Source organism: Chelonus insularis, unplaced genomic scaffold (assembly GCF_013357705.1).
Source record: "Chelonus insularis isolate UGA/USDA-ARS -01 unplaced genomic scaffold, ASM1335770v1 contig_41_pilon, whole genome shotgun sequence".
Taxonomy (NCBI): domain Eukaryota; kingdom Metazoa; phylum Arthropoda; class Insecta; order Hymenoptera; family Braconidae; genus Chelonus; species Chelonus insularis.
The window spans coordinates 968,281-995,667 of record NW_023276571.1 but is presented as its reverse complement, the minus strand read 5'-3'; the positions used below and the strand labels follow the sequence as shown (position 1 = coordinate 995,667).

The 27,387-nt window shown below is 28.7% G+C and overlaps 4 protein-coding genes across 7 annotated transcripts; 2 read left to right on the top strand and 2 right to left on the bottom strand.

The window, feature by feature from the left end:
- Positions 1-735: 735 nt before the first annotated feature.
- On the bottom strand, positions 736-12,595 carry nab (NGFI-A-binding protein homolog). Of its 4 annotated transcripts, none has more exons than XM_035087881.1 (11): positions 12,057-12,595; positions 4,012-4,113; positions 3,706-3,843; positions 3,259-3,575; positions 2,983-3,195; positions 2,384-2,634; positions 2,212-2,314; positions 1,408-1,475; positions 1,209-1,320; positions 1,062-1,118; positions 736-875 (listed from the first exon to the last, which is right to left on the bottom strand). In XM_035087881.1, exons 1-11 carry the CDS (start codon positions 12,394-12,396, stop codon positions 765-767), a joined length of 1,812 nt encoding a protein of 603 aa, XP_034943772.1. In that variant the 5' UTR covers positions 12,397-12,595; the 3' UTR covers positions 736-764. The 4 variants fall into 4 exon arrangements, 1 of the variants encoding a protein (XP_034943772.1); XR_004690658.1 differs by having other exon boundaries at positions 803-875; positions 1,209-1,315; positions 1,408-1,491; XR_004690659.1 differs by lacking the exon at positions 736-875 and having other exon boundaries at positions 1,063-1,118; positions 1,408-1,491.
- Positions 12,596-14,516: 1,921 nt separating this feature from the next.
- On the bottom strand, positions 14,517-19,414 carry Girdin (protein girdin). The gene is made up of 5 exons (XM_035087880.1): positions 18,932-19,414; positions 18,681-18,769; positions 15,316-18,596; positions 15,132-15,235; positions 14,517-15,041 (listed from the first exon to the last, which is right to left on the bottom strand). Exons 1-5 carry the CDS (start codon positions 18,980-18,982, stop codon positions 14,778-14,780), a joined length of 3,789 nt encoding a protein of 1,262 aa, XP_034943771.1. The 5' UTR covers positions 18,983-19,414; the 3' UTR covers positions 14,517-14,777.
- Positions 19,415-19,656: 242 nt separating this feature from the next.
- Positions 19,657-20,536, top strand: RpL24-like (ribosomal protein L24-like). Its single transcript, XM_035087884.1, has 2 exons — positions 19,657-19,855; positions 19,951-20,536. Exons 1-2 carry the CDS (start codon positions 19,775-19,777, stop codon positions 20,392-20,394), a joined length of 525 nt encoding a protein of 174 aa, XP_034943775.1. The 5' UTR covers positions 19,657-19,774; the 3' UTR covers positions 20,395-20,536.
- Positions 20,537-20,890: 354 nt separating this feature from the next.
- On the top strand, positions 20,891-22,881 carry Kdsr (3-ketodihydrosphingosine reductase). The gene is made up of 3 exons (XM_035087882.1): positions 20,891-21,004; positions 21,120-21,549; positions 21,899-22,881. The coding sequence occupies exons 1-3, from the start codon at positions 20,891-20,893 to the stop codon at positions 22,354-22,356; spliced, it is 1,002 nt and encodes a 333-aa protein (XP_034943773.1). The 3' UTR covers positions 22,357-22,881.
- The last annotated feature ends 4,506 nt before the right edge of the window (positions 22,882-27,387 follow it).

Below are 27,387 nucleotides of genomic sequence, written 5' to 3'. Positions count from 1 at the left end.
AACTATTTCAATGATGATGAATTAATTATAATTAAATAATAAAGACTTATAATTATAAAATTATTACAGTTGTTAATAAAATAAAAATAGAAAATATAATGAATGGAATTTTCAAGGAAATTCTATGTGCTCTTTTTCCATTGTGCAATCGTTGGTATGAACTAGTTTTTTTTTATGTAGTATTTAATATATTAATTTATTTCCATGAATTAATTTATTGTCAATAATAGAAAAATAGGAAGTTTAAGTAATTAAATATTTGTTAAGAGTATCAACAAGTTTATTTTTCGGAACAATCAAGAGAATGAATATTCAAAAAATGATTAGCCAAATAATTTTCAATAAATGATTAATCATTATCAATTCTTTGGAAGACTATTTATCGATAATTTCAACTAAAGAATAACAAATAAGTATGATATATAAGTAAAAAATATTGTATATACATATTGCTTTTCCCTATATATTTTTTTTTAATCAATTATTAATAAAAATATAACATGAATTTATAAATTAATGATGACGATAATCTAAATGTTTACGCAGATACCAATATTCCACAATGGCTATTGTTGTTACAACTAAAATAATAACGCTAAAAAGGGCAATCATCCAGATTGGCCAGCACATTTCGTCCAATATATGATAATGCTACAAAATAGTCTTATTTCAATGGCTGTTATTAAAACAAAAATATTATCTTATATTAAAAAGATGAAGATTTAGCTAATTGTATGTCATTTAACAATTTTTATTAAGTAATATCACAATGTTGACTTTTCGTCCTCAGGTTCTTTTTTTATTGTTGGATGATTACATTCCATTAATGCAGGATTTGCAACTGCAATTATATTATCTCCTCGTGAAGCAATTACCTAAAAAAAAAAAATGTATTATCCATTGACATTTTTTAATATCACCATCTTATTATAGTTAAAAATAATCAATTTTCTAGTTTTATAAAAATTTATTCATTATTATTATCAATAACTCTATAAAGAATAAAAATCAACTTGATGATAAATATTAAAATATTCAAACAATTAAAATTAAAAACTTACTTTCAAATTAAAATCACTTTCTTTGTCCGTATTGTCAGCTTCTAGTTCATTTACATCCTGTATCAAAAAACAAAAATGATTATTATGACTACAAAGATATTTTCTTGTTTCATTAAATGTATTAATTATAAATAAAAATATAATTACATGTAAAGACGAAGATTCTTCATTAGAAAATGAAAATTGACTATCTGTATCGCTGACTTCCTCGATATTTGTTGCAAATACTCCGTTGTTACTCTTCTTCCTCCAGACTGGACTGAAACATAGTTATTGTGTGAAGAATACGTGTTTTCCAATTAATTCATATACAACACATATTTAGTTATATTTACTAAATAGTCACCTTGATGATCCATGTCTTCTTAGGATATTGTTGATATCCGTCCCAGTACAGCGTAGATCCAACTCGGCCTGGAACAGCGGACTGCTACAGACAGTACAAAGCCCCGATAATCCATCCAATAATAAGCATTCGAAAAATGTCCGATAAGCAAAATAGTAAATAAACATTGGAAAGTTAACATTCAGAGTAGAATAGTTTGATGCAAAATGGAATATTGAAGGATTATCTATAGGTAAGTCTATAACGTAGAAAAACATATATATGGCAAATTTAATCTAAAATCGCGTTTATAAAGGTTTCATTTTTTAATTATAAAATATAATTAATGAAAAAAAATTTTTTTTTTTTATAAAATTCATTTATATTCCATTTTGCTTGTATTTATTGATATTGCCTTTTAAATTGTGTCGATTATACCAAATTCATGTATCTATTATAATTATACACATGATTATTTATACCATAAATTCTACAGAAGGGATAAGATTATAAATTAATGAGATGATTTGACGCATGCTCTAATGATTAATACAAACCGAAAACTCCCAAAACTCCAAGCTTTCTGCAAGCTCTTCAAAGCAAACAAACGGTCGAACCAGTCACGCAGTGTTAGATTGCTATACTTGACCTTTTTTCCGAATGTTTAACAAGTGTGAATGATGAATAAAGATGTTTTCTACGTGCCAGATGTAGTGTTAATTAGTACGCGGGTACAATTGTGTTAATCCATGCGTAAGCGCATTTATTGCGCTAAATCCTTAGATCGAAGATACGTATTTATTTCTGTGGACGTGGCGTGCTAACCTGGGATGTGTCCTCACCCTCAGCCTCCTGATCCAAATGTTGACGTTTTGTTTTTTCCTCTCCATCATCACCGTTCTCACCTCGTGGCTTTGTCATTGACAAGCTAAAATTTAAAATGTTAATTAACTTAATGATAAAAATATTATTTAATAAATGTTAAATAAATATTTACAATTGACTTTTGGAGTAATGATAGCCCGAGTCTCGAACAACACGACGAGCTAATGGAAATAACTCGTCTCTTCGTGTTAGTAAGGCAGGAACAAATCGACATATCTGTGCAGCAGCTTCATTGACAGATACTTCATGAAGTGTTAATGGTTTCTCTGGCTTTCTCTTACAATCAAATCTGCCATAAATCGCCGCATATTTTCTGATTTCTTCCATTCTTCTTGGGTCGGTGTCCGGCATAGCCATCACCATCTGCTTGAACAAGGAAAAAAACTTGACGTACCGACTTACATGTAGAACGATTGAACGACGTGATGATGAAAAAGTGCTGATGTACAAGAAGAAGAAAGCACGACGGGTACACAGAATCATCAGACGATAAAGGATGAAAGAAAAAAAAAAAAGATTGAAAAGGCTTATACACAAGTATGTCGTTTGAGACATAGAAAAGACGACAAGGTATTGAGTGGCATTTACGTCTGGTAAATCTGAAAAAAATTATGAACGAGACTCCCAAGATGAGAATGATGCTCAGTAGATTAACAAGAAGTTAACGTGAAAATACGACGCATAGACTAAAAGAAGATGCGACAACTTCACCTCGAGGTTCTTGCAAATTTTCTTCTTAACATTATGAGGCTTTGGATCCAATGGTCGAAGATTGCAAGCAAGACGTTCAGCTGCTTCTGCAAGTCGCTGCACCTGCGATGAAAGAAGAGTAGGAGTTGTTTGTGTTGGACTTGAAGGAGCACCACCACCACCACTAGGACTCGGTGTAGTTCCACTTCCACAAGAAGATTCACAAGTGCCAACCTGTCATTAGAATTATTATATATTAATGTTTATTCAATAAGATTTTAATTAATTTGATCTTACCTGAAGAATTCCCGGACTATGAGAAGTAGAATAGGTTATTGGAGTATTGGGACTTGGACTTTGTCGAAAACTAGAAGTTGCAGCTGGTGCAATAACATTTGTTACTGGAGCTATGGGGCTTACACTTCTACAAGATAAGGGAGTTAATGATACGTGGGTGGTAGAAAATGGTGTTGTAGGGCTAGTATTGTGTAATACTGAAGGGAAAAGATTCGGAGTTGATTGATGAGTTCTTGGACTTGCGGCTGCAAATGTTACCGTAGTTGAGTTCTTACAGGTTGTGGCGTTTGTTGGCACTACAGGTGTTTGAAACAAAGCTGTACAATTATAAATATTTCATTATATAATTTATTCATTTATTTATTTATATTTTAATCAATTACTTATATAAATGTTGAAATATTTTTCTTAATTATACGCTAAAATAATTATATTTTATTTACATACACGGATTAGTGATCCACTCTTGGAGAGCCTTTTGGAGACGTCTTACATGTAAAGGTTTACTTGCCATACCAACTAGCGCCATAATCTCTAAAAACTCTTCTTCACCAGCATCACAGAGTTGTTGGACATCATCCCCGCCTGTTTAAATGTGTAAATACATTTCATAATTAGTTTAATTAATAATAATAAAAATTATTAGGTAATATTGATAGTATTTTATTTTTCTTTGTTAAATTGAAACATTAATTGAATTTTGTATATGTTTTATTTAAGATCAGTTAATAATAAATAAATTTTTCTACTTACCCATTTCTAAAAGTGTATCATAATATCCTAAAAGTGAAGCACGTTGCATTACCCTGTAAAGCTGCAATTCGGCTTCATTTTGTGGTACTGAAGTTTGGACAACTGTTGAATATAAAAGAGAAAAAAATTTTAAATTAATATTATACCAAGGAAAAAGTTGATTTGATTTTATTAAGGAAGAAAAGGAAAAAAAAAAAAAATAGATAATCATGACATTGATGCCAATGAGTATAAAACCTACAAGACTACATGGTGGTGTCTTCTAACTCCCACCGGCAACCCTTTTTCCCTCTCCATACAATAACAAGAGCTTCCTCTTGGTAGACTCGTGATTCTTGAGAACACCAGCAGTCAAGCGGCATCCTCAGGCAAGAGTATAAGCGGAGTGCATCGTACTGGCTGTTCTTCGGGGTGTCCAACTAGTTTCTTGCAAATTTCGAGGAACTGCGAGAAAAAGCAGCACTCAGCCATCTCCCGCGTGCACACACGTAGCGCGTATAAATTAATACTGGCGAAGGGGCACACGGTGAGTAGGGGAAGAGAACATGAAAAAAACTGGCCGACGGTCTTATTACGAGCTCGGCCGGTCTCACGCTTACGTGCGTCTCCTTCATTCTCCTTTTCGCCCACCGAAAGAGGGTAACTCGTCTCACAACATTTTTATGCTATCGTGATTATCGAGAACAATCGTTTGCTCTTCTTTCATTTGGCTTTATCTCTTGATTAATTAAATATTGATTAACTCATGCATTTTATTATTATTATTATTATTTTTTTTGACTCTTTATTTTTAAACAAAAACATTATTTTTGTATAATAAAATTTATTCTTCATCATTATTAATAAATTTTATATTAAAATAATAATAATAATAATTGTAATAATAAATATGAAAAAATTATTTTATTGTAATATCTTTGATGTATTTTGTAAAAACTTACAAAAATGAGTTCAAGATTGAGGAATGAAATGGTTTAATTAATTAATAAAATAAATATTTAATGAATTAGATAGCTTGATGTACGGAGAGTTGTTATAAGATGATTGGAATTCACTGAAGAATTTAACGTATGCTTTTATATAATATAATTGACGAACAATATTCCCACTATCTTTTTGTTGATGACTTTTTTCGAGCTGTTCCCGCGCAAATTTACCATGTGTACCTGACCGTCCATTCGCTAGTTATCATTTACATAACGACTTTTTTAGCACGATGGATGGTTTTTAGTATAAAGAGGAGAATGTGATGCGAGTCAAAGCGTTTGTGATACGTTCTTTCAGACATACACGATGTCATGAGTGTACAGAGGGGGAAGATAAAGAAATGAAGAAGGAAAAATTTTATAATGTGATTGCTCTGAGAATCTCGTCTTGTACTATATAATAACTAGTATATCTCTTTAAAGAAGCTAAGGATAAAAATGAAGGAATGACATAAAAAGAATATTTTTAATAGAAATATTATACTTTTCTATAGACAATCAAGTATTTCAAGGTAACTTTTAATATAAGAATTGTCATTTTATTAACTGAATAGAAGTGACAAGTAGTTATGACTAACGCGGAAATTCTCTTTTCAAGCATCGTCGTCGTCCCCTTCTTCGTTCAACTCAATCGAAAGTGGCTTGAAAGACCGTAGGACTTCGAATTGTTGTCTAATTAGACGCGTCCATATACTAATTGAATCATTCTCTCGAGTGAAAACAAAACGGTTCTAATGAAAAGAGCCACTAACACTAAATGTATAGTGATCTTATGTGGATTCATTGGCAATTTCCGGTGGCAAGACATGATGTTACTAAAAAAGTTGGTTAAAGGGAGTAAAGACATGGAGGATCCTTGGACTTAGAATCTGAATCTGAAGGAAGAAAAGACGTGAGCTAAGAAATAGAAGAAGAAGAAGAAGAAGAAGAAGAAGGATAAAAAAAAAGAGAAGAGAGCAAGTGAGGTAATGTTCTTTTGTCCAATACTTCACGGACGCGGGCGCTCTTCTCTACGTAAAAACGGGTCTAGTTTCTTAGCAGCGGCCGTTCGCGCGCGGCGGCGGCGGCGGCGGTTAGTATTTCGCTTTTTGCGGCTATTGTAATCAAGGAAGGGTTAGGTGAGTTTTTGCCTGGTACCTCGCCCGCCCGGACAAAACACACCGGGCAGATGGACTCAGTCCGTGGCTACTATATTCTTCCCCCCGCACTCACCCCAACGATACCTCTACTACCCCTCGTCTTTATGTGCCTATACAACTATACATATATATATATATACATCTAGCCACGACCTACTCGCCTATCCTCCACACTTTTTGCCACAAATTCCATCCCTCTCTGCTTCTGCACTATTCTTTTGGATTGCAAACGTCATCAAACACACACACACTTGTCCTTGATACTTTTAATGTATTTAAAGGAAAAAAAAATCATTTTTATATTGGCAAAAGTAAAATAGATAAAACTTTTTATTTAACTGTTTTATGGGTAGGACTCCGTTAGTACGGCCCATTTTTACCCTTAAATATGTTACCCCTAGTTTTATTCTTCTAAAAGTATTTTAATCATTCGACCGCCCCACTATCTATGCGAAAAAATGGCGGAAAAGATTATCTACTTGTAAGGGGGTTAAATGTTTTTTGTTTTTTTTTTTTTATTTAATAATTTATATAATGAGATGAAAAAGAAAAAAATTAAATTCAACTAAATGATATATTTTTGAATTTAAATTTAAGAGATGTATAAATATTTGAAATGTTGAAGCAAATACAGACAGAAGATGTATCAATCTTTCAAACTGTAGAGATAATACAACAGATGACAGGATGTTCTGATTTGTTGCACCTTAGTCTGCAAAAAAGGATTAGATGCGATTGGTAGAAGTCAGTCAATGTCAAATACAAATGATAAATGCAGTAGATGGTTCGATCTGATGCTATACATTTAAGCTTCAAAGGAGAAATCTCACGACCGTCGAAACTGGTACGACAAGTATTATATTCGACATACGTATCATTGATTTCATCCTAAACGATTACATTGATTCATGTAACAGTCGTACATTAGTTCTGATACTTTACAGCTTCATTTTTATTTTTATGAAGATAATAAGTAAGTAAATAATATTATAAAATAAATGTTATTTAAATATTTTATTTTAGATTTTTAATGTTTCTTTTATTTCAGCCTAATTTAATATTTTACTCAACTTTTAAGAATTGCCAGGAGGCAATTTTAGAAGACTGGGAAAAGTGTAAAATAAATATCGTCGTTGCCACTTCAAAAAGTCGTATTTTTAAAAACACTGTTTCAGGGAAAAATACTTCAAAATACAATGAAAATTACTTTTCAAATTACGCATACAGCTAATTTAAAAAATAACAAAAATTGCACACAGACACTCCTCACATGTCTCCATCTATGTATTTTTCTATCAATATAATAAACGTTTTAATTACTTTACAATTAATTTCCAAGTTATTATTTCTTCTTACACTGTAAATCTGAAGGTGTGTTAAAATATTACACCTTAAGTGTGTTCAATATTAAATTGCTATAAACAAACTATAGAGCCTTGTAGTCATTGTTAACACACTTCAAAGTGTGTTAAAATCTATAGTTTGTTTACGGAGTTTAATATTCAACACATGTAGATATGTTTACTGTAACATACTTTGGATTTACAGTGTACTTTAAAATATTATTATTATCTATTTACATGGTAAGATAAATCAGATGTAACTATTAGGTGTGTGCAAAAGTTTTACCCGTTTTTCGAGAATAGAAAAAAAATTATTTTGCAATTACGTATAAATAAAAATTATGTAGGCATGAGCTATTAAAAGCTTGCGTTATCTAGAATACACTGAGAAAAAAATTTACTTCATACAAAAAATATTTCATTCGATCATTAATATCGAAATTTCAAATAGTCGCAATAAAATATTTCTTCGAAATTATAAATATTTGATTGAAATCATTTTATTTACTCAAATGAATGAAATGTCATTTGTTTTCATTCTCGTCGCAACATTGAAACAAAAGACAAAATGTGTTTTTGATAACACTACTATTAGTCTGAATAAAATATTATCTTGAGAATATTCGAAGTTTCTTTTATTGATTGAATAAAAAATTCTGTCATTTAACGAAATTTTTTTCTCAGTGTACTATTGCGAAATATTGCGTAATTTATTTATGCGAAATATATTTTTTTAAGCCCAATATTCGAGAAACGGGTAGAATTTTTGCACACACCGAATATTTATTAATATTTTTCATTATAACTAAAAAAAAAAACACTGTTATTTTTTACATCTTTCTCATTGTAAAAAATTGTAACGCCATTGCGCAAAAACGTTCCCACAATGTGTGTTGTATAATTAAAAAAATCATCTCTCTAGTCTCATTCTTAAGATGATATACATATAGAGAAAGGGTAAAATTTTTTCACTATATTTTTTATTTGTTCTAAAGGATCATAATCCACTAGGACGATGCATCAGAGCGCCCGCGCGTAGTCTACTCTACCTGTTATAAAGTTCTCCCTATCTTGAACAACCCTCGCGTGTGTAAACGCCGACCCTACTTTTTTTCTCTCTCACTCTCACTCTCCGTAAAGAACCCTTTCTTATTATTTAACGCATCTGTATATAAATATCATCATCTCATCTCCCTTATTTCTAGGGAATTTAGAAAAAAAAAACCAAAGAATCGAATTTAAAAAAAATTAAACAAAAGAATTGTTAAAAAGACGACCCGTATGTCGCTTTTCTCAGGCTTTCATTTTATTATTATTATCCTCGTGACAAAGTATTTTTTGTTATCAAATAAAAATATTATTACTGAATCATATTCTATTGAGTATTGAATTAAATAATAAAATTACATTATTTTATTAGTCATAGTAATATTAATAAAAATATCAATTAAATAAATAAAAAAAATTATGAATTTTAGAAGTGGTTAAATAAATGTTACTTTAAGTTTGCAATAAAAATTGAATTACTAAATATTAAAATAATCATTTAATACGTAATATATTAATATTCTTCTAAAAGTTTAAAAACACGACAAAAACCTATAAAAAGTAGAAAAAATTAATTTATGCACCAAGAGACGTGGGAAACCCGTTGTTCCCAGATCGATTTTACGTGTCACTATATATAAAACTATTATAAAAAATTACTTTCATGCACTGAAATAATTTTTGCAAAATAAGAATTTCACAAAGCTTTTTTTGTTACGTTCTTATAGTTAAATATGTATATTTTTTGTCTCTATTTTATATAATAACTATCCGTTGCTTTTATGCTCACTGTTGTTTTTTTTTTTGTTTTCTTTTTACTCCTTTCACAGAGCTTTACGCCAAGTGATAAAAATATTAAACCGAAGCTTTTACATCATCTTTAACTTACGTTTTTAACTGATGTAAAAAAAAATTAAGTAGTTAAAATTTTTATGATACACAGTAAATATTAAGTTAGAAGCACGATAAACTTTGAATATACTTCCGATAAAAATGAAAATATATTAAAATACAGTGGTAATATAATGCAGGTAAAAATATTAACGACCGGATAAAATCATTATAATTTTCACTAAACCATGACGATTTTTTTTTTGGTTTTTTTTTTAAATAATTATTCCGCCAAAAAACTGTAAATTGGATGAAGAGTTGAGTTTTGTAAGGATAATAATAAAATAATAATATTGGTAAATAAAAAATGAATGATGACATCATTTATTCTATTATAAAGACATCTGACCCTTTGGTTCAATTCATTTGAAAGCAACCACCCACCGGTGAAATAAATTTTTGATCGTATTTAGATTATATATTTAGAGATGATCAGCATTCAAATTTATCGTCGTTTGCTTAGAGTACATACGAACGTGAAGAGTGTAAGAACGAAACCGCTATGATGAAAGAGAAAAATGTATTCAAATCTTAAATGCTCAAGATTTTAATAGACGCAGCTGCATTGACGAATCTGATGTTTATAATTTAAGAAGTTTCAATTCTTTTAACGTTTTTTTTCTTGCAGTTTAATTTTAAAATTCATTTTTAATGCATTTTCTATTAATTAATTAATTAATTAATTAATTAATGAGTTATTTAAATCAATGCATTGTAAAATTAAATAATTAGAATAGTAAGTTTATTTAAGGTATTTCGATTAAGATTAATTTTTTCTTAAGATTTTTTTTTAAACATTAAATTTAAAGATTGTTAGAAAATAAAACGCTGGTTTTAATAAAATAATAATCAATTAATCGTTTAAAATTGAAATTATTTGAAATCAAAGTTCACTCTTCTTTTCATTTGAACTTAAAATAATTCACTGCAACACTAGCTTTTTTAATAATCATTCATAAAGACTCCTTTAAATTTTTATCAAAAAAATTATATAGTGTAAATGTATTTATAATGAATATTTTGTCAAAAAATAATCAAGTTTTATTGCACTGTTGCTAAAAAAATAAATAATCAATAATAATTTTAACCTTAAGTCTTTTTTTAATCTTTTTATGTTTTTAAAAGTAATGAAAGACTAATTAATCAACATGCAGAAAGCTAGTGCATTTATTTATTAAAAAATATTCATTTTATTTCAAAGGACCGAGGATCTTTTTTTTTTTTTAAATAAAATAAAAATTTTTTTTTAAATTTAATAAAATTATTAAATCAAAGTTTATTTATTATTTATAAATATTTATTCTTTATAATAAAATTTAATTAAATGTAAATTATTTATAAACTATGTTCGCCATAGTGCGTATGTTAAAAGACGATTTACTTTCACTAATAAAATAAAAAGTGTTTCAATTGGCAAAGTTTCATTTCATAATCAATCAATTTAAATTAAATTATAATCAATTTTAAGATCAGAATAGTGTTGTAAAATTAATGGAATGAACTTTAAGACATAATTTTAATTCATGATATACTAATACATTAATATTCAATTTTTTAATTATCGAACGTTCTCGAAAGAATAGTAATTTTAATAAAAGTATTTTCTCTTCATTAACAAAAATAAAGGATGTTCGTAATGGTTTTTTTTTTCTTTCATTTTACAAAAATATTAATTAATGCAGACAAAAATAACTGAAAATAATCATAAACTATATAATTCTTGAAAATTTATTTCGAAATAAAAGAAAAAGTTTCGCGGTTCATTAAAGTGTGAATTTTTTTATTTCGTACGGATATGAAAAAAAATCGGATGTCTAGAACTTTCGAGGAGCAAAGCAATTGGGTTTGTTTTTTTTTTATTAGCAATTTTTTTGTGTTATTTTTTTGTATCGTACGATACTGGCTTACTGTGCGTCACAACTCTGTGATGTCGTCGAAATAATGTAGCAAAAAGTGATCTCGCAATAGCCGTGAGCTGGATACTCTACGAAAAACGAAGGTTTTTGCGAAGCCGTTATGGTTTTTACACGTTCTTTAGAGTAGTAGTCAGAAGAAAAAGAATAAGGATAAAGAAGAGGGTGACTCATATTTCTCAATGATAAAAACGAATAAATGTTAAGAGATGAGTTGAAAGCAAATATACGAACAAGTTATTTTATTTGAATCCAAGTCTTTCTCTCTTCTTCACCTTTATAGCAGACGATTAACTCGAATAAGCTATCGAGGTTTTATAATGTCGACCTGCTCTTGTCTTCTTTTCCCGAAAATTTATGGAGCCAGTTTTTCTCTAAGGTGACTTGTTCCACGGCAACAGTAAACAAGAGACGATGATCGTAGAGAGGAGGTTGAAAACAAGAAAAATATTTTAAACGGTTAATGTGAATGTTGAGTCGTTTGGTGGCTTACTGACTTCTCTCCTCATGGTTTCAGTGACAAGTAAATTACTCGGAGTAAATCAACAACAAATAATGGTCATTAAAGACACTCTTTTGTGTCCTATCAAGACTCGATAAATTTATTTCACTCACCACACTCATTTCTTTCTTTAAAATAGCATCATCCTCATCTTCAAAACATTCTTACTTAATACCCAATCATACTTATCTCCCATTCATTTAATAATAATAAAAGAAACTCACGTGTTCCATTGGCATTTCGACTTAGAATTTTCGGAAGTGTTGGTGGATGTGTTGTGGCAACTGTTGGTGGACTTGGAAGCACAACTACAGGACTTTGGCTCATGGAACCGGAACTTAATGCTGCTGCGGCTGCAACTGCGGCTATCCCGACGCTTCCCACACAAGATATTGAAGGAGTTGTTGATGATAATGATGATGATGATGTTGTTGTTGTTGTTGATGTTATTGTTATTGTTGTTGTCGGTGGTGGTAGTGGTGGTACAGGTGAGGGCGTCGCGACGCCTCTCGTTGATCCTTCAGTACCTGAGACGCTACCGGTAGCGCACACTCGTGTTTCCATTTCTCACTTGCTACTCACCTACTCTCGTGCAAGCACAAGATACTAAATCCCATCCACCCTCTATGCACATTCGAACGCAAATTTTTGTCAATCAAACAAGCAAATATCACACTAAATCACGCACAGACAAACGGCCAAAGGGAAAATAAAAAACCAAAATAATCAAAAGAATAATAAATAAATTCAATTAGTAAAGACGAAAAATAAATAAATAAGAAAAACACAAATTGAAAAAAAAAAAAAAGTGCATTAAAAATAAAAATAAAATTGCACGTGACTGGAATAATTAAAAAAAAAAATAAAAATCTAAAAACAATTGAATAAAAAAAAAAATAGATTAAATATTAAATGATGAAGTGGATGTAGCGCGCACAAATAGAATCTTTAGTCTTTCAAGATGTTTCGATTGTTGTCGATTATGTCGTTCAAGTTGTCTTTGATTTGGCTGACGGTGGCAACGAGGCAATCCGAACGATAGCGTGCTACACATTGTTTGTCGGGTAAAGCAAACCGCGAGAGCCCACCGGCACTCGGACGGCAATTCTGTCTTTCTCCTGCTCGTTTGCCCCTCCTCATAGCTGGCTGGCTACCCCGCGTTAAATCCCTCCCCTTACGTCACTTTGAGGACGCCACTGACTCCTCATGGTGAGCTAAGCCAAGAGCAAAAGAGAGAGAGAGCACCAAACAGCTATGTTTCCCTGACTCGCTCCACCCTGGAGTCCGATGTAAAAAGAAACCCCCACCCTAGATTTCAGACGGAATGACTGGAGCTGGAGGGGCAGAGGAGAATGGATTTGTAAAAAGTGGCCTCCCTTCTTTTGCGGCCGCCCCACCCCTCATTCTGGAGTCCACGGAATTGTTCGACCCCTTTAAGCATCGCCATCGGCGAGGGGTTGCGCCGTCATTTTTGCAGCAGCCTCCCCGAGACTCTCTCCCTCTTTTTAGCATTAAACTCTTTTCCCACTGCTCTATGGATGCTTTTCTCTGTATCCCGTCGATGTTTTCTTGCTTCTTTCACCTACTTCGTCTCACCCCTGAGTTCAACCCAATTTTTTTGCTATAAACTTTCTTCTAGCTACGGAAGCTCTGCCATCCACTCTCTCCCCTTGTGCTTTTATCAATCTTATTTTTACGGTAACCTCGCTCAACTTCTTTTTCTTTTTGAGGGGTGGAAGACCTGTGAGGGGCAATAAGAATTATCAGTCAAAAAAAACTTGATAATTTTTTGTTTTTCGAATGAAAACATGAAAAGAGAATTTTCGTTAGACCATTACTATTTTTATTTATTTGTTATTATTTTTTTTTGTTTACTTCTTTTAACGTTTCTCATTATTTTGCCTATTTATTAATACTATATATCATTAATTTGGGTAAATAGATGTAATGGAATAGAAAAAAAAAATCAAGGATACTTAGATGTATACAAAGTTGATCCATCATTTTTATGCGTTCACACGAAAATGATTAGCTATTATAGGGTCGTTACGCAAAAAATGACAAAAAATAGCAATTGGAAAGAGTTAAAATGTGAGTAGGATGGGTATGCAAATTTTTAAGAGGTCTGAGAATTTAAGAAGGGACAAGAGAAGAGAGACTGAAGGTGGATAGGTTTTTTTTTATCACGGTCTTTCCAGTCTGCGAATAGAACGACAAAAAACATCAGCCCTTTTGCCTGGGAATATTCACTCAGAATCCGCAAGGAAACTATTCGACCTGAAGCTGAAGAATTAATGAAGAATTAACAAAAAATAATATACATGTATATTGATAATTACAACATGAAATTTATTTTCATTCTTTTTTTTTCTTTTAATTTTAATAAAAATTTTAACATTTATAAAATACTTAACGCTATTGTGCATATAAAAGTTATAAACTTAAAAACTATGAGTTGCAAATCTTTAATACAAATAATACTTTTTTATTGTTAAACATTTAAGCTGTAAACACGCGTCTATTTAATAAAAATAATTATTTTTCATAACTTTTTTTCATCATTTATTGATTATTATTAATAATATTCATTATTTATACAAAAAAAAATATAAAAAATTAAAATTTTACTGTACAGATGTATGTTGAAATAATCATATTTAATTCTTAAATTTTTCTTTCTCAATAATTACGTACTTAAAAAATTATTATAAACGTTATAAAATAATACAATTTTCACATTGTATATCATGAATAAACAAAATAAAAATTATTAATGATACGGAAGGATTCATTAATAAGATGCGTACAAGCATTTTTCTCTTCGAAACTTGAATATAATTAATTGGTATTATTAATGAAGTTAACCAGTAGCTGTTTTGTTATCTTTTAATTAATTATAACTAAATAATTAAATACTTAGTTAATCTACTACATACTGAAAAGCTTTATACGCATCCGTATTCATACCATATGGAATTACCAACTTTAGAATCTTTTGTCGGAAGCGACTCACCAATGTCATTATTGTGCGTTGTCTCTTGAACTGGAGTATTGGTAGTTTTTGTATCATTTATAACAGCGGAAACTTTATTATATATTAAAAAAGGTCTAGCTTCACTTTTAACTTCATTTCTTGGCTGATCTTGATGACTTGATTGACTATCATCAGCGGATGTTTGAGGCAAGGAATCGGCAATCTTTTGATCTTGCTGTATAAAAAAAAATTCATCAATTACATTAAAAAAATGGATATATATATTTAATATCGAATAAAATGATTATTTTAATAATGAATTTACCGGTAAAGACGATGTTGTTGATGGAAAATCATCAGTATAGTAAACGGTTCTTCTTGTTCCTGGATGTCCTAGGGATAAAGGTTCATTTTCTAATCTGGATTGATCTATAAAAATCATTGAAATATTTTAAAATCTTTTTATATTAAAACAAATATCAATAACATTCTGTGTAAATTATATTTACCTTGACTTTCATCTATACTAATATCAGAATCATTTCCTCCAGATTCAGATTCATAAATTTTAGAATCTGATGGCTTAGAATCTTCAGTCCACGATTGTCTATTTATATTCAAGAGTTCGGATCCTGCTTTACGAACTTTTTTAACTAAATTGGCTCCAAATCGTTTTTTTTTGTTTGTTGAACAACTTTGTTTATTTCTATAGTATTCCATTATTTTTTCTTCAAGTTTTTCTTTCTGACGTGACAAATGATTTACTTGATCACGATAAATTTTTTCTTCCATATGATAGTGTTCTTTATCTTCTAAAGAATGTGATAAAAGATCTTGATACTTATTTAAAAGTACACTTACATGATCCATCAATGAGCGTCTATTATTATCTAATCCAGAATTCATTTGCATCAACATTTCACAACGTTGATTTAGTTTACTGTTTTGAAGCTCTAAATTAGAACAACATTCATCTTTAAGACTTAATTCACCTTGTAATTCAGTTAACTTAAGACTTAATCGGTTGGTTTCAACTTTATTTTTTTTATAATCTTCTTGTAAATTTCTATACTCAGCTTTTAATTTTTCTGTCGCAGTATATAAATTACGAAAATCATCTTTCAATTTAGAATGTTCTCCTCTTAAATTATTCAAACTTTTAATATTATTCGATGAAACTTCTTGCTCTGCTATAAGAATTTTATTTTTTCCTTCGATTTGCTCACTATTTTCTTTTAGAGTTCTTAAATTATTTTTCGTATCTCTCAAGTTAGTTTTTAATGTTTCACGTTCTTGAAGGAGATTTTCATATTCATTATTCAGTTGTTCATGCAGAGATTGTAAAGTTACTTGATCCTGAATTAATTGTTGATGAGTACATTTTTGAATTTCACGATCTCTTAATAGTTCTTCTTTTTCAGCAACAAGTTGAGAGTTTGCCAGTTGTAAGGCAGTATACTGAGCATTTAAAGATGTAATTTTCGACTGAAGAGTCGTAACGGATACTTGAAGTTTCGCTTGCTCTTCTAGAAGATTTTCAGCAGTCGATTCACTAGTGTTCAACTTACTTTGCAAATTTTCCATTTCTTTTTTTAAAGTTTCTACTGTTTCTTGTAATTGTTTTCTTGTTGGTAAATTATCAGTTGAATCTTTTTCTTTTAATTGTGAAATATCTTGATTATTTTTAGAATTTTCAATATTCGTAATTAATTTATTAATATGTTGAGCAATATTAGGAAGATTTACGAGTTTTTCAGTAATATTTTCTGGTGAAAGTGTAAGTAAGCAATCAACAGTTAATCCAAGTTTTTCTAAAGCTGCTTGTAACTGTTGTGTATTCATTTTTTCAGCTATTAAATTTGATTGTAATGTTTCTAATGTTTCTTTATCAATAGCAGCTCTTGAATCTAATTCTTTACTTGATCTTTCAATTTCCTGAAGACGTGATATTTGCGACACTGAATAATTAATTTGTCTATCTAGTTCGGAAATTTTTTTTTCTAAATTTTCAATTTTATTCATCGATTCATCAAGAGCAACATCTTTTTCCTCTAAAGCTTCACGATATTTATGAATATCGCGAATAGCTGTCTCTTTATCTTTTTCGAGAGTCATTATTTTTGTTTCTAAATCAATGCACTTTGTTTCAGCAGTTTTAACTTTTTCTTCCATTACTTTAAGCTCTTCTATTTTTTTATTTGATATTTCAAGAGAGTGATCTAATTCATCTGCTCGTCTTTGAACACTTTCCAATAGAGATTGTAAACGTTGCTTCTCTTTGACAATTGTTTCATAATTATTTTCCATCTCTATAATTTTTGTATGTTGTGCTTGATAGTCTTGTTGTTGTCGTTCAAAAGAAGTTCTTTGATTTTTCAAAGTATTTTGAAGTTTTTTGTTTTCTTCTAAAGCTTGTTTGCAAACTGATTCCAAGTCTGTGTTTTGTTGAATAAGTCTCTCATTAGTGTCAGTCAATGATTCAATTTTTAAAGATAACTTTTTTTTGTCCTTTTCAAGTTCTAATAAGCGTGAAGATGATTCATGAAATGAATTTTCTTTTAAAGAATCAACTAAAGCCATTAAACGACGATTTTCTAATTCTAATTTTAATGCTCTGGTTTGTGCATTATTAGTTAACTGTTCTGATAACCTATTATCACTTGTCACTGATTCTTCTGATTCACCAATAGAATTAGCAGCTCTTATTGCCTCATCATTAGCAGCTTTTTTTAATTTATGTAATTGAAAATTTTCTTCAGATAATTCTTGAAATTTTTCTTTTTCTGCTGCTCTTTCAAGTGCAATATCATTAAGAAGTTGTTTATATTCTATAATTTCAGCTTCCAGTTCAAGAACTTTATCAGCTCGTCTTCTTGACAGACTCAATTGCTCTTCAAGCATTTCTCTATTTTCCATTAATACTCGATTATCTTCTCTTAACTCTTCAATACGTGTCTTATAAAATTCAATATCTGTCAATTTTTCTCTATAACGTGCAACTTCCATTTCTAATCTATCAGCTCTTTCTGCTCTTTCCATCACCGCATCTAATTCATCTCTATAAGATTTAGCTGTTCGAGCTTCATGCATTAATTCTTGATTTTCTTGCTTTAACTTAGCTATTGATGCCTTACTGTGCTCCAATTCTTCTTTACATTCTAACAAAGCTTCCGTTTTTTCTTCCAATTCTTGTCTTTGTTTCCTTACTTTTGATTTCCAATCAGCCAATTCAACAGCATAATGATGATTTTCTTCCCTATCAGATTTAATAATAGAATTTGGTTGCTGAATTTTACCATTATCAGTATCCTTTGATGTTGCATTATTAGGCTCAGTCATCTCATTAGTTGATAATACTTTCCACTTTTCAAAATAAAAGTCTCGCTCATGTAACAATAATTTTATCTGTTTAAATAGATTTGGTAGATTAGAATTATCCATTGAATCTTGAGTTATAACGATATCATGACAATCTGTTACTTGTTTGATACAATCTACAATGGCTAATTGTGTATCAACATTCAACATTTTGATTTTTGTTATAAAATTTTTCTTATTTGGACACTGAACAGCACACCCCAACAATAACATAAGTAATAAATTCATATCTTGAACATGTAATTCAGGATTTTTTCCTAAATTCGTTGTATTTGGAAGTTTGATTACTAAATGACCCAGCTCTTCTTCATAAAATTGTTTTATATTTCCAATAATCATTTCTAAATTTTTCGTTCGAATAGTAATATTATTACAGCTAGGTATCACTCCATCATGTAGAGGTTCAGGATCACTATAATTAAATAGAAAACATTTATAATTAATAACATTTTGTTATTGATGTTGATATTTTATTAAAGATATAAATATCACTTACATTTGAAGAAAGACATTGTGAAGAAGCATTCCATCAACTAAGTCATTGTAATTAGATAAAGCTTCAGGATCTTCTAGGCAACTGGTGAACTATTTAAATAAATTTAATAATTAATTAATAAATAAATGAGTAAATAATTAAAGTAGTATTTTGAAAATATTGAAATAATTATAAACAAACAACACAAAAAAATTACTTATTTAATTAGTCTCAAAGTAAAATGATTGATATAATTATTTGATATTATTTACCCAAGTGACGAGAGGTCCTGTTAAAAAATCATCGATTTCTGAGGACGCCATTTTTGTACTTCAATTAAAATTGGATAGTATTTTGATAGGAAAAATTCACCATTATTACACAAATAATTTGATCAGTTGATGGGTTATGGATTTTTATTTAGTAAAATAAATATAAAACCACCATAATAATTGTTATAATAAAAAATCATTATTAATGGAAGACACTAGTCATTAGTTATAGTTTTTGTTGGAATCAAAATAATAAAGGGTTTTTATTAAAACACTCGCGTTGGCTTTCAACGTACAATTAAATTCATAACATTAGAATTTTACCGTAATTTATTTTTATGTTTGTTTAATTTTAAACTTAAAAAAAAAAATATATAAGAAAAAAAATTATCCAATGATTATCACTGATTCCAATAGTTTAAAAATAATTAATTCAGCGTCACAATAATTTATAAAACTGCGCTAATTCACTGGCAAAAACTCTGCGCATATTACGAATGCTATGATAATATAATCATAATAGTGCATAAATGTACATTCGAATGCTTCATTTTGTACATATTTACGATAAACTATTTGACCATCAGGTAGCGCTGCTGTTCTATTCTGGCATACATGTATAGTTGGGTACTTGAGGTATAGTTAAAATAATTGGATTGTACTATTTATTTCCTACTTTTATAGTGACAACTATTCGACTATTCAATAAAAACTTTTACAATTACACCACATGTGTTTTAATAACTGTATTCAATACATTTGAGAGGTGTACATATATTTGTATAGAGGTTATAAAATAGTTTTGTTAGTAAAAATATAAATATTATTACATATTAGTTAAAAATGCGTATTGAAACGTGTTATTTTTGTTCCTCACGAATATATCCAGGACATGGAATCCAATTTGTAAGAAATGATTGTAAGGTAAATAATTATACAAATTTGTTATTTTTCCTTGACCATGTGACTATTCTTAAGAATAATCATTTATTAATTTAAATATATATTTTTTTGTTTAGATATTCAAATTTTGTCGATCAAAATGTCATGCAGCATTTAAGAAAAAGAAAAATCCAAGGAGAACAAGATGGACAAAAGCATATAGGAAAACAGTTGGAAAAGAGCTTGCAGTGGATCCAGCATTTGATTTTGAAAAGAAACGCAATATTCCTGTTAAATACGATAGACAGCTTTGGTCTAAAACGATAGAAGCAATGAAAAAAGTTGAATCTATTCGACAAAGAAGGGTTAATACACATATCATGCAGAGATTAAGGAAAGGAAGAGAACTTGAACAAGAGAGAGATATCAAAGAAGTACAAAGAGATTTGTCACTCATTAAATCTCCAGCTGCTGGTCTTAAAGAAAGAAAAACAATTGCTGATAATCAAGAGCATGATGAACCAATGGAAGATTCTGACAATGAATCAATGGAAGCTGAACCTATTGCTATTGAAAACTAAATTATTGAATATTATTTATTTGATTATCATCTATTAAGTTTTTACAAACACGTTTGTATAATAAACAGAATAAACTTTTAGTTAAAATCAGTAAAAAAATCCATCTATAATTATACAATAAATAACAATAAATTTTGTAATTTTATGTTTTTATTAACAATTCAACTGAAAGTTATGAAGAATTATTTTTTTTATGATTATTAAAAAAATTATACATACTTAAATGTTTGCTTTTTTTTAATTATATTAATAATGATTTAATCTTTTAAAAGTTTTTACTTTTCAAAACAGTGTTGATTTTGGAAACTAAAGGCGCTGTAGTTCTAAATGCCATCATAAATAAAGGAGACATGAAATCGATGTGACAACTTATCAACTTACTATTGTTTTATTTCATGTGATTTATTTGAACCAATTTCATAAGTATAATAATAATTACTTTTAATAAGGCTATCATTTGATTTCACTATTTTATACATACTTATTGTATAATATAATGGCGTGGTTATTTAATAGTTTAGTCATCACCGGCATAATTCTGTTACTTTTGTTGATAAAACAATATTTCTTCCGGCGTCCTGTGAAAAGTGTTGATGGCAAGCATGTTGTAGTAAGAATAACTCAATTAACTAATGTCTTTATTATTTATTATGATGATCATAATAATTTTATTATTAAATGTAATCAAGTGGAGAATATGTTTTAAAACTTGTCATTATTTTCAGATAACTGGAGGATCAAGTGGCATTGGTAAATCCATTGCTTTACTCGCCGCTAAGAGTGGTGCGCATGTGACAATAATTGCGCGGAATATTCCAAAACTTGAGAGTGCTCGTGATGAGATATTCAATGCATGCAAGAATCGTAATACTCAGAAAATCGAATACCTGTCTCTAGATATAAGTGACAATTACGAAGCTATTGAGAAGGCATTGTCAGATCTGGTGAAGATAATGGGCCCTATTTATATGCTTGTCAATTGTGCTGGTACTGCAATTTGTGGTAAAATTGAAGATACTACTCCAGAGAATTTAAAGTGGATGATGAATCTCAATTTCATGGGAACTTATTACTGTACTAAAGCAGTCATTCCACGAATGAAGAGTTCAAAAGATGGAATTATCGTTATTGTATCGTCTCAAGCAGCTCTTTTGGGTAAAGAATTATCTATTTGATATTATTATTATGTATCACAAAGTTAAGGTATTTCGATTGAAATTAATTTTTGCTTAAGATTTTTTTTTAATTTATTAGAATGCAAGATTTTTGCAAATAAAACCTTTGTTTTAATAAAAAGAATCGATTAATCGTTTGGAACTCGAGTTATTCGGAATCAAAATTCACTCTTCTTTCACAAGACTTGGTCCTTTAACATTCATTCAAATATATTAATGTATTAATTTTATTTCAAAGGGTCTTGTGTCTTTATATGGCTCAAAGTAATCGAAATACCTTGAAAAAAAATTTTCATGAACAATCTTCTATTAATATTTATATTATGCAGGTATTTTTGGATACTCTGCCTACTGTAGCACCAAATTTGCTCTTCGAGGTTTCGCTGAAAGTATAAAAATGGAATTAACTGCATATAATGTCTCGGTGACTTTATGTCTGCCTCCAGATACTGACACTCCAGGCTTTGCAGTTGAAGAATTATCAAAACCTCTTGAAACAAAACTCATAACAAACTCTTCCTCTACTTTAGTTAGTCCTGATTTAGTTGCACAAAAGTTATTTAATGATGCCTTAAGTTGTAAATTTTTTTCAACAACTGGATTTGATGGTTTTATATTGACTACACTTTGTGCTGGAATGTCCCCATTTACATCAATTTATGAACTACTTATACAACTGTTATTAATGGGTCCATTAAGACTTGTTGGAGCTTTTTATCTTACTTTATTCCAAAGAATTATTAGAAATTGTATGATGATTCGAGATAAAAATAAAAAGTTTGAATAAGTATTATTAATTTCAATTAATCAATTTTATACATACGAATAATTGTAATTTCAATCAAGTATTTATTTAAATGTAATATTAAATTATTAATATATAACTGTTTATTAATTATATATAAAATCAGAGTTTGAAGGGTAAAGATAACATCATCAACGGTTTGGTTTACTTTTATTTAGTATCCCGTAAGTTCATAGTATAATGTTCTTTCATTAAGCATTATGATTCTTACACACATATAACAGGGTTCGTTCTTCTACCCATTGATGTCACAAAATAGTTTAAAACAAAAATTCGATGGTATGTAAATAGTTTGTTTTTAATGTTGAATATTCAATGAATTAAATCACACCTTACATTCAGGCATTTTTAGTCTTTAAAAATCACTTTAATAATTATAAACAATTATTATTATTTATCGCGACATGGACTTAATAATTCGCGTGCAGGCCCAATGTTAAAGTGTAAATTGTACAAAACAAATTTATTCCACACATTTACCAAAATAAAAAAATTTTTTCAACTCAAGTTCAATATTTTTATACATGCAAATGCTATTAACGGAGTATTGTTTTTATCAGCGAATGCATGATTATCAACATTTTATTTATCTTTAAAATGTTCACTAACCTTTCATCCACATCATAATCATTTAAATTCATTCATTAAATCATCATTCACAATTTATATAATTTTTGGTATCTCCTCCGCTCATCTAAGCATCATTTCGCGGATTCGACAATGGATTTTATAAATATTTCCTCTTAAGAATCCGCGAGACAAGGCATCTTCGAGGTTTTCTGTTACATTTAATTTTTTCTTTTTTTCCTTTTTTTCATTAAATATTATTGTTATCAATATTATTACATCACTATACCATATCATATCTTATTCGCTCGTTCGACAAAATTTTTATAATATTTTTTTTTTGCACATTTCAGTTGGATTTATTTTGCATAATTATATATTTTTTACTTTCGTCAAACGTTCGAATCAGTATGTGAGTATTGTATGTATGTGGATTATATTATTCGACTAATCGTCATCTAAATGAAACGACTATTGTCGAGTTTTATTAACAATACTATTGTTTTGGTTTTTGTCTTTATTGTTATATTATTATTATCACCATTTGAATCAAATTAATCTTTTTCTTTACCTCGAAGTTTGACTAGAATTTTTTTTTTCGGCGTACATTTTTACACTCGAAAAAAAATATTTTTTTATCTCTGGTTAAAATTCCAACGTAAATTCGTATCTTTTTTGGATACGAAATAACGTTAAGGAATTTTGTATGAGGGAGGAAAAGCAATTACAAATAAATACAATTATTAAAAATTTTTTTGTCAACTAATTAAACAAATAACATCGTAGTACAATTAAATAAATAATCAATGATCATAACAATTTTGGTTTTTTTTTACATTTTATGAATTATACAAATGTTAAAAAAAAAAATTCATTAGTCTTCATTATGTAGTTGAAATTAAAATAAAAAATAGCAGTTTATTAACCAAGGGAGCAAAGTATGACATTCTGACCTGGGTGTTAACCACCCTCGCCTTCGGCTTTGGATGTAATTTTACACCAACGTCAGGATATCTTACTTTGTTTCCATGACCAACATACTATTTTTTATCATTTAATCGTCTAAAATTAAAGTTTGTTGTCAGTTTTGAGGTTGGAAAAGTGACGTTTTTTCTCTCACAGAGAAATACATCCGTCTGGGCATGCGCACAGACGATTTGTTGTCTTTTCATGCTAGTGGGATAGAAAACGTCACTTTGCGACCTGAAAACAGGGAGCAAACTTTAACTTTGAGCAGAGGTATGAGAAAAAAAACTATCTATATATGTAGATCAATAGTTGGGAATGATTTTAAGTTTAACTCTTGTTGATTGTGTATGTGAAATAATATTAAATTACTACAGTAGACATTGGTACAAAAATTTAATGCTTCTACAATATTCTAGACCAATGATTTAATGATTTTTTTATATATATATATTTTAGTAAATATATATACATAAATATTTATACATTATCAAAGGAATGACAAAGACATTATTGAGCTTCCATAATTTCTTACATAATACTAAAATTTGAATTAAAAGACGAGATAATTTTAATAATTATCCCATTTAGTGTATCACTTGGATATGTAAGAAGGGGAAGTTCTGGCCAAAAAAAAATATATATATAAATAAATAGTCTATGTCACCCCTTTATTTCGATTGGAATGCGTCATTCGACCAACGTTTTACAACGTCAGACCAACGAACTTATTAATATTTTTTGTCAACTAATCGGTCTCTTAGCACTGTCACACTTCGGTTAATAATTATCGGACAATTTTCACTTAGCAATCATTGTATTTTTTTTTTTTTCAAGTTATTCTTCAAATCTTATCACTATGCATTAATTAGTATTACATCTAGCGTGTGTGGCCTGCTCGTGCTATCTTTAATCACGTCTTTAATTACTTAGATTTTTTTCTTTTTAATTTTATTACTTAAGTCTATCAAATTCTTACGTAACTAGACAAAGCTGAAATAAAATAATGAAATATATTAATACAAAATATTTTGAGCTTTTTGTTTAAAATATCATTTACAGATTATTTATTTATCTCATATTAAATAATAATAAATAAAATTATTATATTTATTTTTTATTCAGAATATATCAAATATTATAAATAAAATATTCAAACAATAAACTTTGATGTTTTATTCTTTTTTTTTTTTTAACTTTCATTACTACTAAAATAATTTTTTATAATAATTAATTAACAAGATAATTTAAATATTAAAGCTTCTGAATAATCATCAGTCGCGCAATTATTTATAATAATTTACATTTATCAGTTAGCACAAGCGGCCAGACAATTATTTCAATTTAATTTTACTTTTTTTTTTTTCCAAATGTGTATTTTTTTTGTTTTTTTTCTTTTAATATGATTCAGAAATTACACAGTAACTTGAGTTAATTTAACACATACGGCATATCATAATTATTAACATTATGTATTTATACTATATATTATTTACAGACAATCACATGAATCATAAGTATTCTAATATCATTCGTACATAATTTCTTATATTTTATCCTTGTTATTGATTAATCCTCATTTTATAATGCTTGTTTTATTTTATTTTTCACTGAGGATAATAGATTTTCGTTTCCCCGCTCAATTTTAATTAGAAATGAAAAATAAAAATTATGAAAAAAAAAAAAAAAATAAATAAATAAATAAAAAATAATTATATATACATATATTAATCTATCATTTAGTTAATCGTTACGCTAATGAATATTCTTCTTTCGTTTTATTCGAGCTGAAACTTGTTCAATTTCCAATATCTGTACCATTTTTTCATCATATAATACATAATAAATAACAAATATATCAATTCATGATTTTTTTCTTTTTACCTATAATTATTTTAAAATTCGCAAATTGCGAAATTAGAGATGAAAATATGCGAGCATGAAAAATAATATGCATACGCATATTGACATTGCCTCCATGTCGATACGTTTGCTCTAGACATTTGGTAAATATGAATAGAGCAACAAAGAGAAAACTTAATCGTTTGCAGTTTACTCTGCTTGAAAGATTATTCTATCAAGCACATTACGTATGTTAAATTTCAATAGTAATGTATTTACCATCATTTATTCATATTCATTGTTTTTGTGATAACTACACGGCATATTTGTCAATAAATGAGGACGGTCTCCCTCGATTCTGTATTTACGGACGCTTATTAAATATGTATATAGAAAGTAACGTAAAAAGCTGATTTTATATAAGTAGGTATAATAATACTGTAGGATGTATACACTCAATTACTATGAATTTCGACCACGTTTTTGCTCATTATCTCAAGATATGGATTGCATATAAATATATATGCATTTTTTTGTCTTCTCAACTCATAAGTAGCCAAGTACGTGAGATCAGACAATCAAAAGTTTACAATTTATAAGAGATTAGTATTACATATTATTGTCGGAACCTATCCGCACAGTGTTGACAATTTTTTATACACTGAGATAAAAATTTTTGCTATATAAAAAAATTTTTATTTAATCAATAAAAAGAATTAGAAATATTCACAATAAAATATTTTATTATATTTGATATTTGGTTCAAGATGATAATAAATTTAAATATAAGTGATATTAGATTAATTCTCACTCTCGAAAATTAGATCTAAGACACCATGGATCATAAAAAAAAAAATAAAGATAAATCAATACTTAGATAATTATGTTCAAAATAATCTGGTACAATAACAATTTATTACTGTAAATACCCATCAGAATGGAATCTATAAAAATGTTACTATGTCAACTCCAAATAAAATATTTCATTGCGACTATTCATAACTTTAATTTTATTAGTTGAGAAAAATATCACTTGTTCACAGTAAATTTTTTACTCAGTGTATTTAAACTCTTATCCAAAGTATTTTAGAATGCATTAGCTATCCCATATTACCCCAATCTATCTTAAAAGTAACTTAAATAAATTGGTTACAACAAACCAATCAATAAGTTGTAATTGTAAATATTTAATTATTGACCACCATTATTAAAAAAAAATATAACTTCTTCACAATAAAAATTTTTTCTCAGTGTACCACATTATTTTGTCACAAAATATCTACTGAAATGGTTTATTTTGTTATAAAAATCAATTTAATCATCTAAATTATTGATATCCTTCATTTGAAATGAAAAAATATAATTATCTTTCAATTTATTAAATAAATTATAATTTAATTTTAAAATAAAATATATACTACTTTTGATACGATAAATTGATTGAATTAAGTGAATGTCAACACTGAATTTATAGTTTATCTCTAGTGTCTTTTGATTGTCTGATTTAGGAGTTGATTAATTTATTTCATTTTAATCTTCCACATAGTCAAGATTATGAGCAGGCACATTAGACGTCGAGTGAATACATCACAATTTTAGTATTTATTTAATAATATTTTTCTTTAAATAGAATTCATC